This window comes from Enhydra lutris, unplaced genomic scaffold (genome assembly GCF_002288905.1).
Source record: "Enhydra lutris kenyoni isolate GAN:26980312 unplaced genomic scaffold, ASM228890v2 scaffoldscaffold73, whole genome shotgun sequence".
NCBI classification, from domain to species: domain Eukaryota; kingdom Metazoa; phylum Chordata; class Mammalia; order Carnivora; family Mustelidae; genus Enhydra; species Enhydra lutris.
This window is the reverse complement of record NW_019154157.1, coordinates 7296980-7310367: the sequence shown is the minus strand read 5'-3', so window position 1 is coordinate 7310367 and position 13388 is coordinate 7296980. Positions and strand designations below refer to the sequence as shown.

Below are 13388 nucleotides of genomic sequence, written 5' to 3'. Positions count from 1 at the left end.
GTCTGCGAATCGCCAGGTTTACACACTTCACAGCACTCACCAGAGCACATACCCTCCCCAATGTCCATAACCCCACCCCCCTTCTCCCAGCCCCCCTCCCCCCAGCAACCCTCAGTAGACTTTATTTTTTAACAGCAGATTAGGTTCACAGTGGAAATTGAACAGAGAGTACAGAGATTTCCTATACATCTCTTTATCTGCCCTAAAAATCCTCTGTGCTCTGCCTATTCATCCGTCCCTCCCTCCAACCCCTGGCAACCACTGATCTTTTTACCGTCTCCATAGTGTTGCTCTTTCCAGAATGTCCGGCAGCTAGAATTGTACAGCATGTAGCCTTTTTCAGATTGGCTTCTTTCATTCAGTAATAAGCATTCCAGGTTGGACGTTTTCCCTTTGTGATCATGATTCTTCTTTGGAAGCCGATGTGCAGCAGGGAGAGGGAGCCGTGAGGCGCTGGGCATACCTGGGGGAGGTCAGGGATGAAAGGTCATGGCAGGACAGAGGTAGAGCCGGCTGGTGCCCTAGGACTGGGACGTGGATAGCAGTTGGCCATGACTATGACACTTGGCTGTACAGGGCCGAGGGAGCAGGTGCACTGGCCACCTGGAACTTTGGAGCAGGAGACCTTGATTCAAATCCCAACCTCTTCTTGGGCCAGATGGTCTCTGTCTCTCCTAGGTCACCTGCCTCATTGGGAAAATAGAATAACAATAGTGATACCCACATTGCATGCTTGTTGTGAATCTTTGGGTTCATGGATGTGAAACACCCACCTGGCTTGTGGGATGCACCCATCAGTGTTGAATGAATAAATGAACCTACTGTGTGCCAGGCTCAGTGCGAGGACAGTTAGTCTTAGGTTCGAGTCCTCACTCTGCCATTCAAAAGCCACGTGCTCTTGGACAAGTATTTAACTTCACCAAGACTCAGTTTCCTTATCTGTGAAATGGAGTCCTCATACCTATCTCACCTAATTGCCCTGAGGAGTAAATGAAATAATGTCCCCAAGCATGGTGCCAGGCTCAGTGAATATCTGATCAGTATCTGAAGCACTTACTCTGGGGCTGCCACCCTGTTAAATGCTTTCGATGTATTATCTTATGCCTGTGAGGCAAATAGCTGAGACCTATTTTACTGGTGGGAATGCTGAGGTTCAGAGAAGGGACACAATTTGCCCAAGATCATGTGTGCAAGAGCTGGGGTGTGAATTCTGGAAGTTTGCCTGGAGAACCCAGTGCTCCTAGCTGACCATAAGAGCTTAGAAGAGGGAGGAATCACATCAATTTTGGGGGGGGTCTCAGGGGGGTCCCCATCCTCCAGAACTCACTGAGGAGAAGGGCACCTCAGTGAGTTCTGGAAGATGGGGTGGCTTCTCCAGAGCTGGAGATGGAGATAGGAGTGGGTGGGGATATCAGGTAGAGGGGCTGCACAAAGCAAAGGTGGGGCCTGGGAATGGTGAGTCACAAAGAAGGAACGGCACCTGTGACTGGTGGAGCTGGGTGCAGGAAGAGGAAAGGACAGGATTTGGCAGGAAAGGAAGGTAGGGCCACACGGTGGAAAGAGTCACAGCTTGCAGCCCTGTTCCAGCCTCTCCCAGCTCACCTCCTGGGTGCCCCACCTATAACAAATTAAAAAATAAAAAGCCGCCAGCTATTTCCGTGTAGTGCTTTTCCCCGCCACACTGTCCTTACATCTGTTCCTTCCTTTGAGCTCCATGGTGGCTCTGTGGGGGCGGTTGCAGGGGAAAGCTTTTTTTCCCCTTTGCTTTAGAGTTGGAGAAACCACAGACCAGAGAGTTCAGTTCTGTTTATACTTTAGATCTTTAGTTTATACTTTATACCTCCTCCAGGAAGCCTTCCTTGACTTCTTGACCTACCTCACCAGGTCAGGTTTCTTTGTTATTTGTTCTCATGGAACCACATTCTTTGGCTGCAGAGAACTGGCCTCACTTTCTTTTTTTTTTTTTTTTTTTTTTAAAGATTTTATGTATTTATTTGACAGAGAGATCACAAGCAGGCAGAGAGGCAGGCAGAGAGAGAGGAGGAAGCAGGCTCCCCTAGAGAGCAGAGAGCCCGATGCGGGGCTCGATCCCAGGACCCCGAGACCATGACCTGAGCCGAAGGCAGCGGCTTAACCCACTGAGCCACCCAGGCGCCCCTGGCCTCACTTTTTGTTGTAATGTCCCCATTTGTTGGATTTGGTTAATGTCTATCTTGATGGACTGTCACCTCCAAGAGGACAGGGCTTCTATCTGCTTGTCACCTTGTACCAAACTCATAGGAGGTGCTCCATAAATGATGAGTGAATCAGGGACAGCTTTGTCTCATGCGATAGGTGCTGTGAAGGCAGGTGTTAGCAGAACGTGGGAGAGGTACATTTATCCCTGCTTGGGTATGGAGAGTCCAGGAAGGCTCCCAAGAGGAGGAGGTGATATCTGGGCTGAAGCCTGAGTTGCACTTAGTGAGTTGGAGCATGAAGGGAAAGACACCTGGCAGAAGGCATCTGGGAGCAGAGGCACAGAAGATCCCACGGCACTGCCTTGGGGGAGCTGCGTCTTAGGGTCAGCAGTCCAGGGCAGGGCTGGAGACGCTGGCCTACTAGGGGACCTGCATCTTGTCCTCAGCATCCAGAGTGCCTGCATGGGAGGCAGAGCCAGCCCTCTGCTCACTGCCCTCCCCTCCTCACCTGGCCCAAAGGCTGAGAGCTATTTTTAATGCCACCCTAAAGGCCCTCCAGACATCCTAAATTAACTGGCCTTTCCGCTGTGAGTTTCTCACAGACGTGAGACTCAGGGGGCCTCCATCTCATTAGCTGCTGGGGGCTCAGCATTACTCACCCACCTGCACTGCCAGCCACCAACCCTCTGAGACCCCAGCCGGGTATGTTGTGCTCTGAGTCAGGACCGAGGCAGCAGGCCTTGGAGAAGAGCAGGTGGCAGCTCGGCTGGTTTGTATTTTGGCCGCAGGTGCACTACAGGCACAGTGCTGGGTGCTTTATACCAGGGGTCTCCGTGGGCCAAATCCAGCCCGGGTGTGCACCGCCCTTAAGCTAAGAACAGTTTTGACATCCTAAAAAGGGTTGTGAAAACAGGAGGCGATGGGGCATAGGCTGTATGTGGCCTGCAAATTGGTTTAATGGATTTAGCAAATAAAAATCCAGTTGGCCTGATTAGATGTGAATTTCAGAAAAACAACAAATAATCTTTTAGTATGGATAGGATCCATGCAATATTTGGTACATCCTTAACACTAGAAGACATTCCTTACATATTGGAAGTTTAGATGTCACTGGGCAGCCTGTATTTTTCTGGCAGTCCTGCTGTCAAACCTGATGTGTTTGCCCGAAAAGGTTTGCCCGCCCTGGCCTTGAACACACAGCAAATGAGATCAGGTGTCAGAGGGACTTAAAGACACTGCCTGGAACCAAACTTGATGAGCATTAGCTGCTGGAGTCAGCATTGTTAGAATCATCAGAGTGGTCATCAGCATATATGGAGTACCTGCTGTTTGCCCGGCACTGTCCTAGAGGTATACACTACTAAATAGATAAGCGCCCAGATATATAATGAAAGTCAGGCTGTCATAGATTCTAAGCAAATGTATACAGCGGCAGAAGAGGTAGCAAGTGCCATGTGTGAAGCTCTCTTTTCCATAGGGTGGTGGTTCTGAGCCCCTGCCCCCATTCTGAGCGCTGTGCATGGTTCCTTCATGAAATCCACACCTAGCAGCCCTGACAGGTGGTGTGAGCATCATCTCCATTTTACAGATGAAGAAACTGAGGCCTGGGGTCACCCAGCCAATGGCAGAATTGGAATTTGACCTGGGCCTGTTGACATGTGAACTGACTTTTACTGACTTCACTCGGGTGCCTCCCTTTCTATGGTGCCAGCTGTGTACCCAGTCCCGTTTGGGGCCCTCTGCTAACATGTTTCATAATCCTTAGGACAGCCCTGCTGACTGGGCTGGACTTTTCCTCTCCAGGCATAGGAGGGGTGAGCACAGCACTACTGGAGAGGCAGGGGGCAGTAGTGAGTTGATCTGAACCTGGCAGGGTTCCAGGTAGGCAGCGTGAGCGTACCTGGGTAGGGGTGGACAGGTGGCAGGAAGGAGGCCGGGGGTGGTGGGGAGACAAAGCAGGCCTGGGAGCCCTAGGAGCCCCTCTTCCGGCATTGGGGGTTGGCCCCATTTCCCTGCCTGACTCCCTCTGGAGAGTACTCCTCCTCTGTGCTATTTAAATATTTGCAGGTGGAAGGTGGGAGGGCGTGACTGGTTTCTGAATGGTTGCAGGGTGGGCCGGAGGTGGGCAGTGGCTGATGCTCAGAGGTCCCATGTGGAGGGGTGGGGCCAGGCCACTGCCCCAGAGGCCAGTGAAGTCCTGAAGAGCTGCATGGATGGGAAGCTGGTGGGAAGCTGGGGTAAGTGCATAGAGCTGAAGGGCCCCTTAGCAACTGTACGTTCTCCGAACTCACACTCACAAATACCCACTGGGCGCCTGGACCATGACCCGGGCTGTCCCTGTTATCTAAGACTGGCTCCTCTTCATAGAATCCCTGCTGTGTGCGAGGTGCTGTCTCCACAGGCTCATTCAAGGCTCCCATTACCCAATGAGCTGGGCTCCAGCATCACGAGTGGTCAAGGATTCGATGCCAGGTCAGTGTCTCCACATTCTGGCTCTTAGCCTCTCAACTGCCTCCTAATATCCTGTCATTAGAGCTAATAAACTGGTTCCAAAAGAAGTGAGCTCCCCATCATTGGAGAAATGCGAGCAAATGTTGGAGGTCTCCTTGAATGGATGCTGGACAGGGATGAAAGCTTCCTGACCACTTTGACCTTTGAGGTCCTTTTGCCCCGGAAAGGCCCCCACGGGACGTGGTTGGCAGTGTCCTGACTCCCAGTTCAGTGCTTTTTTTGGTCCCCACATTGGGTGAGACTGAGGAGCCACTTTTCATAGGTTTCTCAGCACCTTGGGGTTTCAGGGGGCCTGACCCATTTCTGGGTAGGGCTGGAGGTATTGCTGACCTGAGTTTAAGTCCTGACTGCTCCCTTTCCTGGTTTTGTAACCTTAGGGCAAATTGCATAAACTCTGAGCCTCAATTTATCTGTCTTTAAAGCAGGGCTAATGATGTTCCTGTGAAGAATAAATAAAGTATTCTATACAAAGTACTCCGCACATGGTAGATGCCCAGTAAACATACGGTCTCACTCTAAGCTGGACAATAGCAGAAGTATTTTGTTCAAAATGACCTCCAGCTTCTGAGATGAGACAAAGTATTTGTTAGAATAAAGGTCCTGGGTCTGATCCTGGCTCCTCTGCATGACCTTGGGTGGGTTATCTAATAGCTCTCTGCCTCAGTTTCCCCATCTGTGAAATGGGAATAATTCAGTAACCTACTACATTCGGTGGTCGTGCTAGAAACAGTCCCAGGAACATAGTGAGTGCTCAAAGGAAAAAAAAATGAGCAGCAAGCTTCAGCATCATAAAACTCCTACTGTGTGCTAGCCAGGTCTGCCCTTTTGTAAATAACAGCCCATTTAATCCTCACCCCTGGACACAAGGGACTGAGCTGGAACACAGACGCTGGTCTGTGTGACCCCAGAGTCCCACTAGCATCAGCCACTGTGCCGTGTGAATCAGGCATGATTCCAGGGCCAGAGCTTAGAGAAATCACAGAGGCTGCTGCAGGGAGCCAGGGGGCCACGCTGCCACTGCCGCCATCCCTAGACCACCCCGAGGTCCCTCACATCTGTCGGCCTCCACAGCAGACCAAGGCCAAGCCCACACCTGGGAGCCCAAGAGATGGAAGGAGGTGGAGCTAAATTTCGGAGGCCTTCTGTGGCCATCCACCCCGTGCCCGCAGATCAGATCAGGCTCCCATGATGGCCCCCCACCTCACAGGCCTGGACACAGCCTCTTCCTCCCCTGTAAGGCTCTTACCAATCTTCTGGTGGAGGCCTCCACCCCACCGCCTTTTTAATTTCCTCTTCTGGCCTGAGGCTGTCAGCCTGTTATTAACTTCTGGGGGCCAGTTCTAGCCCACAGCTGGGAGCCCATGAGGGTGGGGAGGCACCTCACTTCTCTGAGCCCCTCCCTAGGCTGAGTACTACCCACGGGTGCTGCCTTCCCCCCTCCACCGCCCACCCCACCCCCAGATCCATCCCCAGAACGAGAGGCCTGGAGCCAGCCTTCCTTGGGCATGACCCTGGCTGAGTTTCAGGGTCCACAGTGATAAGCAGATAACCTCCTCCCCTCAGCAGTTTGGACTCGAGACAATGTGCATGTACAGTCTGGGTAACACTAGGAAACAGATGATTGCCCCAAACTGAGTACAGTAAGGTGCATTTAATACAGGCGCTCTTGACCAAGGCAGGGTGGGGGCAGGGTTGGGGGAAGGATGCAGCACCCTGTGGTTGTAATAGTGGGAAACCGGGAACTATTAGCTTCCCTAGTGTGACCTGGGGGCAGGGAGAGGTGCCAGAGAGGACTAGCTGTGTGGGGAAGGTCCCAGAAGGGGCAGGAGCCATGACTGCTCAGTATCTTCCTAAGGATTTTGGGACAGCTCCTTGTTTTCTATCCTCACCTCAAATCCCCTGCTGTAATCTGAGCATGCACAAGAATCCCTTGGAGCCCTTGATGAACCGCCTGAAGCTGCTGACTGCATGGGTCCGAGGCCGAGCATCTGTATCTGCAGCCTGCTCCCAGCCAGGGCCAAGGCTGCTGGGCCCTCTGTCAGCAGCTGTGCTTGGCCACGTTGCACCTACCCGTGCCTGTCTTAGCTGGTTCCACCTTTACCTCACTGGAATGAGCGGTCTTCCAGGGCGGGACTGCCTGGTTCCATCCCCGCCACTCTGTGTGCTCAGGGTAGGGGGGCTTCTTGCCTCCGGCTGAACTGAGCTCCCCGGCGTTGGGAAGTGTGTACAGCTTGTCCCTGTTGGCGGTTGTCCTGAGGCCTAGTTGCCCCTGAGCGAAGGCCATTGTCGAGATGGAGGTCAGCATGCAGGCTTGTTTGGGGGTGTCTTTGGGATGAACACCCAGGGAAGCAAAGTGAGGCAAGCAGGAGGGAGCCAAGGGAGAAGATGGGCCATGAGGCTTCCATGGAAACCCTGCAGGGCGTTCCCAGGGGGCCGGGATGGCCCTTCAAAGCTGTCCCAAGCTGGGGCAAGGAGGCCAGATCTTACAGCCCACATGTTCCAGCCACGGGGTGGGGGCCACCCCGGGAAGCAGTGAGGCCTTGGGGGAGCTCTCTGCCTTTGGCCGAAGGGATTCTCTGTCCCCTAAGGGACTAGTAGCTGAGGGTTCTCCCGCAGATCTCCAGCAGCCTCCAATCCCGGAGGGGTCTGTGGGGCACACTCTGACACGTGCCACACCATTTGGACTTGTCCGAGGAGCCAGGGAGGGACCAGAGGCCTCCCTTCCCTATCCCTGAGTCCTGTGGCCCCTGTGCCCCAAACCGAAAACGTTCTCTCTATCCCTCAAGCACACAGAAGCCCCTGACTGTGGGTTTGCCAACAACTGCCTTCTGAATCTTCGTTTTGCTGGGCCAGGCCATCCTGGGACACAGAGAGGCAAAAGCCCCCCAGACTCCACCCTGGCTTGTGCTGAGATGCGGAATAAATGCATCAGTATTGTTACCCACCATATGCAGTGGTTAGGAGTCCCCTGGGCCTTCTGGAGACAGGGAGAGGGATAGGAAGGGATTGTGTCTTCTCTCATGTAACTGAGGCCGGCAACCCCAGTGAGAGCATCTGACCCCTATTTCTGGGGCAGAGTGTGGTGGGTAGAGGCTCCCCTTGGAGTCAGAGTGACCAGCATATGAACCTCAGCAGGGTGACCTTGGAGTTTTCTGATGACCTTGGCTAGGTAGTCACCAATACCTCTAATTTCACCATTTCCTTGTCTGTTAAGTGGGTAGGAACTGTGTTGTGGGGATTACATGGGGCTTGTCATGCATCTCAGGTCAGGCTGCTGCAGCGGAAGACCACAGATGGAGTGGTCTAAGCAGACATTTATTTCTTGCAATTTAGAGGCTGAGAAGTCCTGACAGGGTCAGGGTGCTCGCTGATTTGATTCCAGGTGAGGGCTCTCTTCCTGGCTTGTAGACCACTGCCTTTTCAGTCTTCACTGCTCTGATTTCTTCCTCTTCTTTTTTTTTTTTTTAAAGATTTTATTTATTTATTTGACAGACAGAGGTCACAAGCAGGCAGAGAGGCAGGCAGAGAGAGAGGAGGAAGCAGGCTCCCCTAGAGAGCAGAGAGCCCGATGCGGGGCTCGATCCCAGGACCCCGAGACCATGACCTGAGCCGAAGGCAGCGGCTTAACCCACTGAGCCACCCAGGTGCCCCCCCGCTTTTTAAAAAGATTTTATTTATTTATTTGTCAGAGGGAGAGAGCGAGAGAGTGCCGCGCGTGAGCATAGGCAGAGGGAGAAGCAGGCTCCCTGCCGAGCAAGGAGCCCGATGTGGGACTTGATCCCAGGACACTGGGATCATGACCTGAGCCGAAGACAGCGGCTTAACCAACTGAGCCACCCAGGTGTCCCTCTTCCTCTTCTTTTAAGGACACCAGTCCCATGCTGAGGCATCACCTTCATGACCTCATGTCACCCTAATTGCACCCCAGAGGCACCTCCTCCAAATACCATCACACAGGACTAAGGGGTAGGGCTCCCTCATGTGACTTGTGTGGACACAACCATCTAGTCCATAACAGCATGTCTGCTTAGCATAATGCTGTGCACATAGTAAGTGAGAATAGTATTAATTACTATTTTCAGAGACAAGCCATTGGCTAAAGCTTCTAGAGCAGCATCAAGAGCCCGGGTTTAGATTCTGCTTCTGCCTCCTGTTCACTGTGTGACCTTGGGCCAGTTGCTTAGCCTCTGTGATCTTCATTCTCATAAAAATAGAACCAAGCCTCCAGGGCTTTGCAGAGGGTACAGTGAGTTGATAGTATGGTAAGCCTAGAATTAATTCCCTCGTTCAATCCTTCATTCTCTGGCAGAGAAGTACTCAGAGGGATGAGGGTGAGGAATGTGATGGCGAGGATGCTGCTGGCAGCTTTGGCATTCTCTCCTGGCTGCTGTCACAAGGTACCACATCCTGGGGGCGGGCGGGGCTTAGACAACAGAAATTTGATTTTTCACAGTTCTGGAGGCTGGAAGTCTAAGATCATAGTATCAAGCGGGTTTCACTCCTTCCAAGGTCCTCAAGGGAGGACACTGGGGGAGTCTTCATGTGGTCTTCCCTCTGGAGTGGGCTGTGTTCACATTTCCTCTTACAAGGTCACCAGTGGTACCGATGATGACCCACCTTAATGACCTCATTTTAACATAATTACCTCTGTAAAGATCTTGTCCTCAAATAGGTCAATCACATGCTAAGATACTAGGATTTACGATTTCAGCATATGAGCAGAGGGCAGGGACACAGTTCAGCCCATAGCAGTGAAGGAGGTGACAGCCTGCAGGATCTGAAACGTGGGTAGAAGAGGCGTGACACAGAAGTGGTGCAGGTCTTTGAGCCCAGAGGGTAAAGTGAGGCCCCGAGGGACAGTGCCAGCCTGAGGACGCCTCCTAGTTGGTATCCCCGCCAGAACATAAAGCTGAGGTATTTTCCATCCTGGCTTCCTTGTGTGGATGGAGCAGATGGTGCCTGTCAGTCTCTGTGTTTGCCACGAGGGGAGGACACAGATAGGTGCAGGGCCCCTGCGTCAGAGTGGTTCCAGCAGGCGACAGGCAGATGGCCACCACCAAGGAGCAGGGGGACCTTGGTAGGAGGACCGCAAGCTGCCTAAGAGAGGGCTGGACCCTGGAAAGAGCTGAGGCTGGCCCCATGCATGGTATGGTCAGCCGTGTTAGTGCTCACCCCAGAACTGTCCCCACTGTCCCCACTTAGGTCCCCAAGGCAGTTAGCCTGGGCCAGCCTGGTGCCCCCAGGCAGTCTCATGTGGGATCTGTGATTTGGGAAGACACACTCCCATGCATTCCTCCTTTATCTCACACTCTTCCTGCATGACCCTGCGGACCCTAGAGGGCTGTGGGTTTCCTACATGTTGGGCAGGTCTCTGGCCCCACCTGTGTGGCCGGCCACTGAACTGAATTCTGATTCTAGCGACCTGGAATCAGTGTCAGATCCCACAGGTTTGGGGCCCAGTCCTGCAAGCCTGCCCCCCACTTCAGATACAAGTCCTAGATTGTCTCCAAACCACGCACTTTAGGAATTTTTATGGAGGCTTCATGACATAGACATGATCAATAGTTAATTCAGTCTCCATCCCTTCCCCTTCCCCCCATTCCTGGAGAATGAGGGATGGGGCTGAAGGTTCCAAGCTTCTCACCATGGCTTGGTCCTTTTGGTGACCAGTCCCCATCGTGACATGATCCAGGAGCCCATCAGGCATTACCTCATTAGAATAAAAGACATTCCTATCACGGAGGAAATTCCAAGGTATTTAGGACTTCAGTGTCGGGAACTGGGGTCAAAGGTCAAATGTCAGACCAGAAGATGCTCCTGGTGCTATTATCACTTAGGAAATTACCAGGTCTTTATAAGCTCTGTGCCAGAAACTGGAGACCAAGACCAATAGATAACATATTTTTTATTATTTCACTGTCAGCAAACTCTTGCCCAAAGGACAGAACTGGCCCTCCACTTGTTTTTGTAAATAAAGTTTTATTGGAACACAGCCATATTCATTTACATGTGGCTGCTCTCATGGCACAAGGATGAAGTTGAATCATTGAGACAGAGACCAGATGACCAGCAAGGCCACAAATGCTTACACTGTAAATCTCTACAGAAGAAGTTTGTAGACCCCGGCCCTTGGGCCTTGAGGTCCGTAGTTCTGGGTGCCGTGTCTGCCCCCATAACTTCCCTGTTGTGCCAACTTGAGGAAGTGTCTTAGTCCATTTGGCCTGCTATAACAAAAATACCATATAGTGGGTGGCTTAAACAATGAACACTTATTTCTCATGGTTCTGGACATGGGGAAATCCAAGATCAAAGTGCCGGTAGTTCAGTGTCTGCTGAGAACCTGCTTCCCGGTTCATAGACGGCTGTCTTTTCTGTGTCCTCACATGGCAGAAGAGGGAAGGGGGCTCTCTGGGGACTCTTTCATATGAGTACTACTCCTGTCCTTGACCTTATCACCTCCCACAGCCCCTCCGCCCCATACCATCACACTGGGGATTAGGGTTTCAACATAGGAATTCTGGCGGGAATATAAACGTTTAGTCCATGGCAAGGAGCGTCCTCCTCCCCAGAGTCTCTGTTTCTTCCTCTGTAAATGGGGAGACATTCACCCTGAATTGTCAGGATGATCCAATGAGGGAAGGCAGGCAGGAGAGCACTTTACAAACTGGGACACTTTTGGAACTTACTAGCTCTCCTTCTCTGCATTCCACTTGCTTATAACGCCCCCCACTTCTTCCCAAGGCAAAGACCCTTCTTTCCACACTGCCTGCAGCCCTGCAGGCTGCCTTTGGTGCCTTTGGTGCCTTTCCTCTACAAGATTGATTTTCTTTCTTTTTAACCTGGTTTTACCTGCATTCATGTGTTGGATGAGCAGAGGAGTAGGGTGCAAGGACCAGAAGTGACTTGTTCAAGCAACAGGCTGTCTGCATGATGGTTATTAAATCGCCGCTGTTTATGGAGCATGTACCTTCTATCAGGCACTATGCTGAGTGCTCTTTCTCACCTCATGTAAACATCACTGTGGGAGGTCCACATTCCTCCCACAGATACTGCATGCCTCCTATGTGCCAGGCATTCTCCAGGTCTCGAGAATAGGGCAGTGATTGACATATGTGGAATTCCTGACCTTGTAGATGGTAGAAGCCCATGAGATTGGAGATACCCAGGACAAAATAAGCACCATGTGTAGCGGGTTAGAGGCGAGAAGCGCTCTGGAGAGAAATAAGCAGAAAACGAGTACGTTGAGTGTTGGGTGCAGGGAGGCAGGCAGTTATAAGTAGCACAATCAGGGGAGGTGGCATTTAAGCACAGAGTTGAACTGTGTTGATCTCTGGGGAGAGAGCGTTCCAGCAAAGCAGACAGCATGTGCGGAGGGCCACGAGATGGGCCTGCGCCCGCGGAGCTGAGCAAACCACAAGGAGAAGCGGTATGTGGACTGAGTGATGGGGACAGCTGAGGGAGGAGGTCAGAAGGTTGGTGGTGGGTTGAGGTTGTGCAGATCCTTGTGGCCCATGGTGAGGACTGGGGCTGTCATTCTCAGTGAGATGAGAGCACTGAAGGGTTCAAAATATTCATTTATTTACACCATGTTAACACATGATATCCACACTTCTAAAAATTGCGGTAAAATACACAGAACATAAAATTTTCCTTCATCCTTTTTAAGTTCGGTAGTGTTAAGTAATTCACATTGTCGGGTAGTCAGTCTCTCTCCATCTTAAAAAACTACAGCTCTGTACCCATTGAACAGTAATTGCATTAAGCCAAAATTCCCCGTGCCCTCCTCCTCCCAGCCCCTGGCAAGTGCTGTCTCCATGCACTTGACCACTCCAGGGGCTTCCCATGAGACCACGTCTCTTTGTGGCTGGCTTGTTTCTCTTGGCATGATGTGTTCAAGTTCATCCATGCTGGAGCAGGTGTCTGAATGCCCTTCCTTTGTAAGGCTGAATTTCATTCCCTTGAATGTGTCTGCTCCATCTTGTTTATCCATTGGTCCAGCGATGGCCGCTCCGGTTGCTTCTACCTTTGGCCCTTGTAGTTAATGCTGCCATGAACATGGGTGTGCAAATCTCTCTCCCATACTCTGCTTCCAGTTCCTTGGGGTGCATACCCAGAAGTAGAATTTCTGGATCCTACAGTGATGTTCTGTTTAGTTTTTTCAGCAACTGCCTTACTATTTTCCTTAGGAAATACCTGATTTTACATCCTGGTAGCAATGCACAAGGGTCCCCATTTCTCCACATTACCACCCATGGTTATTCTCTGTTTTTGGATAGTAGCCCTCCTCACAGGTGTGAGGTGGTATCCCATGGTGGTTTTGATCTGCACCTCCCTGATGATGAGTGAAGTTGGGCACCTTTTTGTGCACTGGTTGGCCATCTGTAGGTCTTCTCTGGAAGACATGTCTGTTAAGGTCCTTTGCCCAAAACAATCAGGTTGTTTTTTGTTGTTGGGCTGTTTGGAATTCATCATCAATCTAGACATTGGCTCCTTATCAAATATATGATTTGCAAATATTTTCTCCCACTGCATGGCTTGCCTTTTTCACTCTATAGTGTCCTTTGATGTACAGATGTTTTTTGCTTTGATGTAATTCAGTTTTTTTCACGTTACTTCTGCTGCCTTTCCTTTTGGTGTCACAGCCAAGAAATCATTGCTAAACCCAGTGTCATGAGTTTCTCTGCTATGTTCCTTTGAGGA

At 51.4% G+C, this 13388-nt stretch overlaps 1 protein-coding gene across 1 annotated transcript in view; it reads right to left on the bottom strand.

Moving 5' to 3' along the window:
* Positions 1-6972, bottom strand: part of LOC111160027 (piwi like RNA-mediated gene silencing 3) — a 77812-nt gene extending 70840 nt beyond the window's left edge. Inside the window, exon 1 of the mRNA XM_022522792.1 lies at positions 6759-6972. Within this exon, the coding sequence (XP_022378500.1) occupies positions 6759-6972 (214 nt within the window). The remainder of the gene's footprint in view (positions 1-6758) is intronic.
* Positions 6973-13388: the final 6416 nt, after the last annotated feature.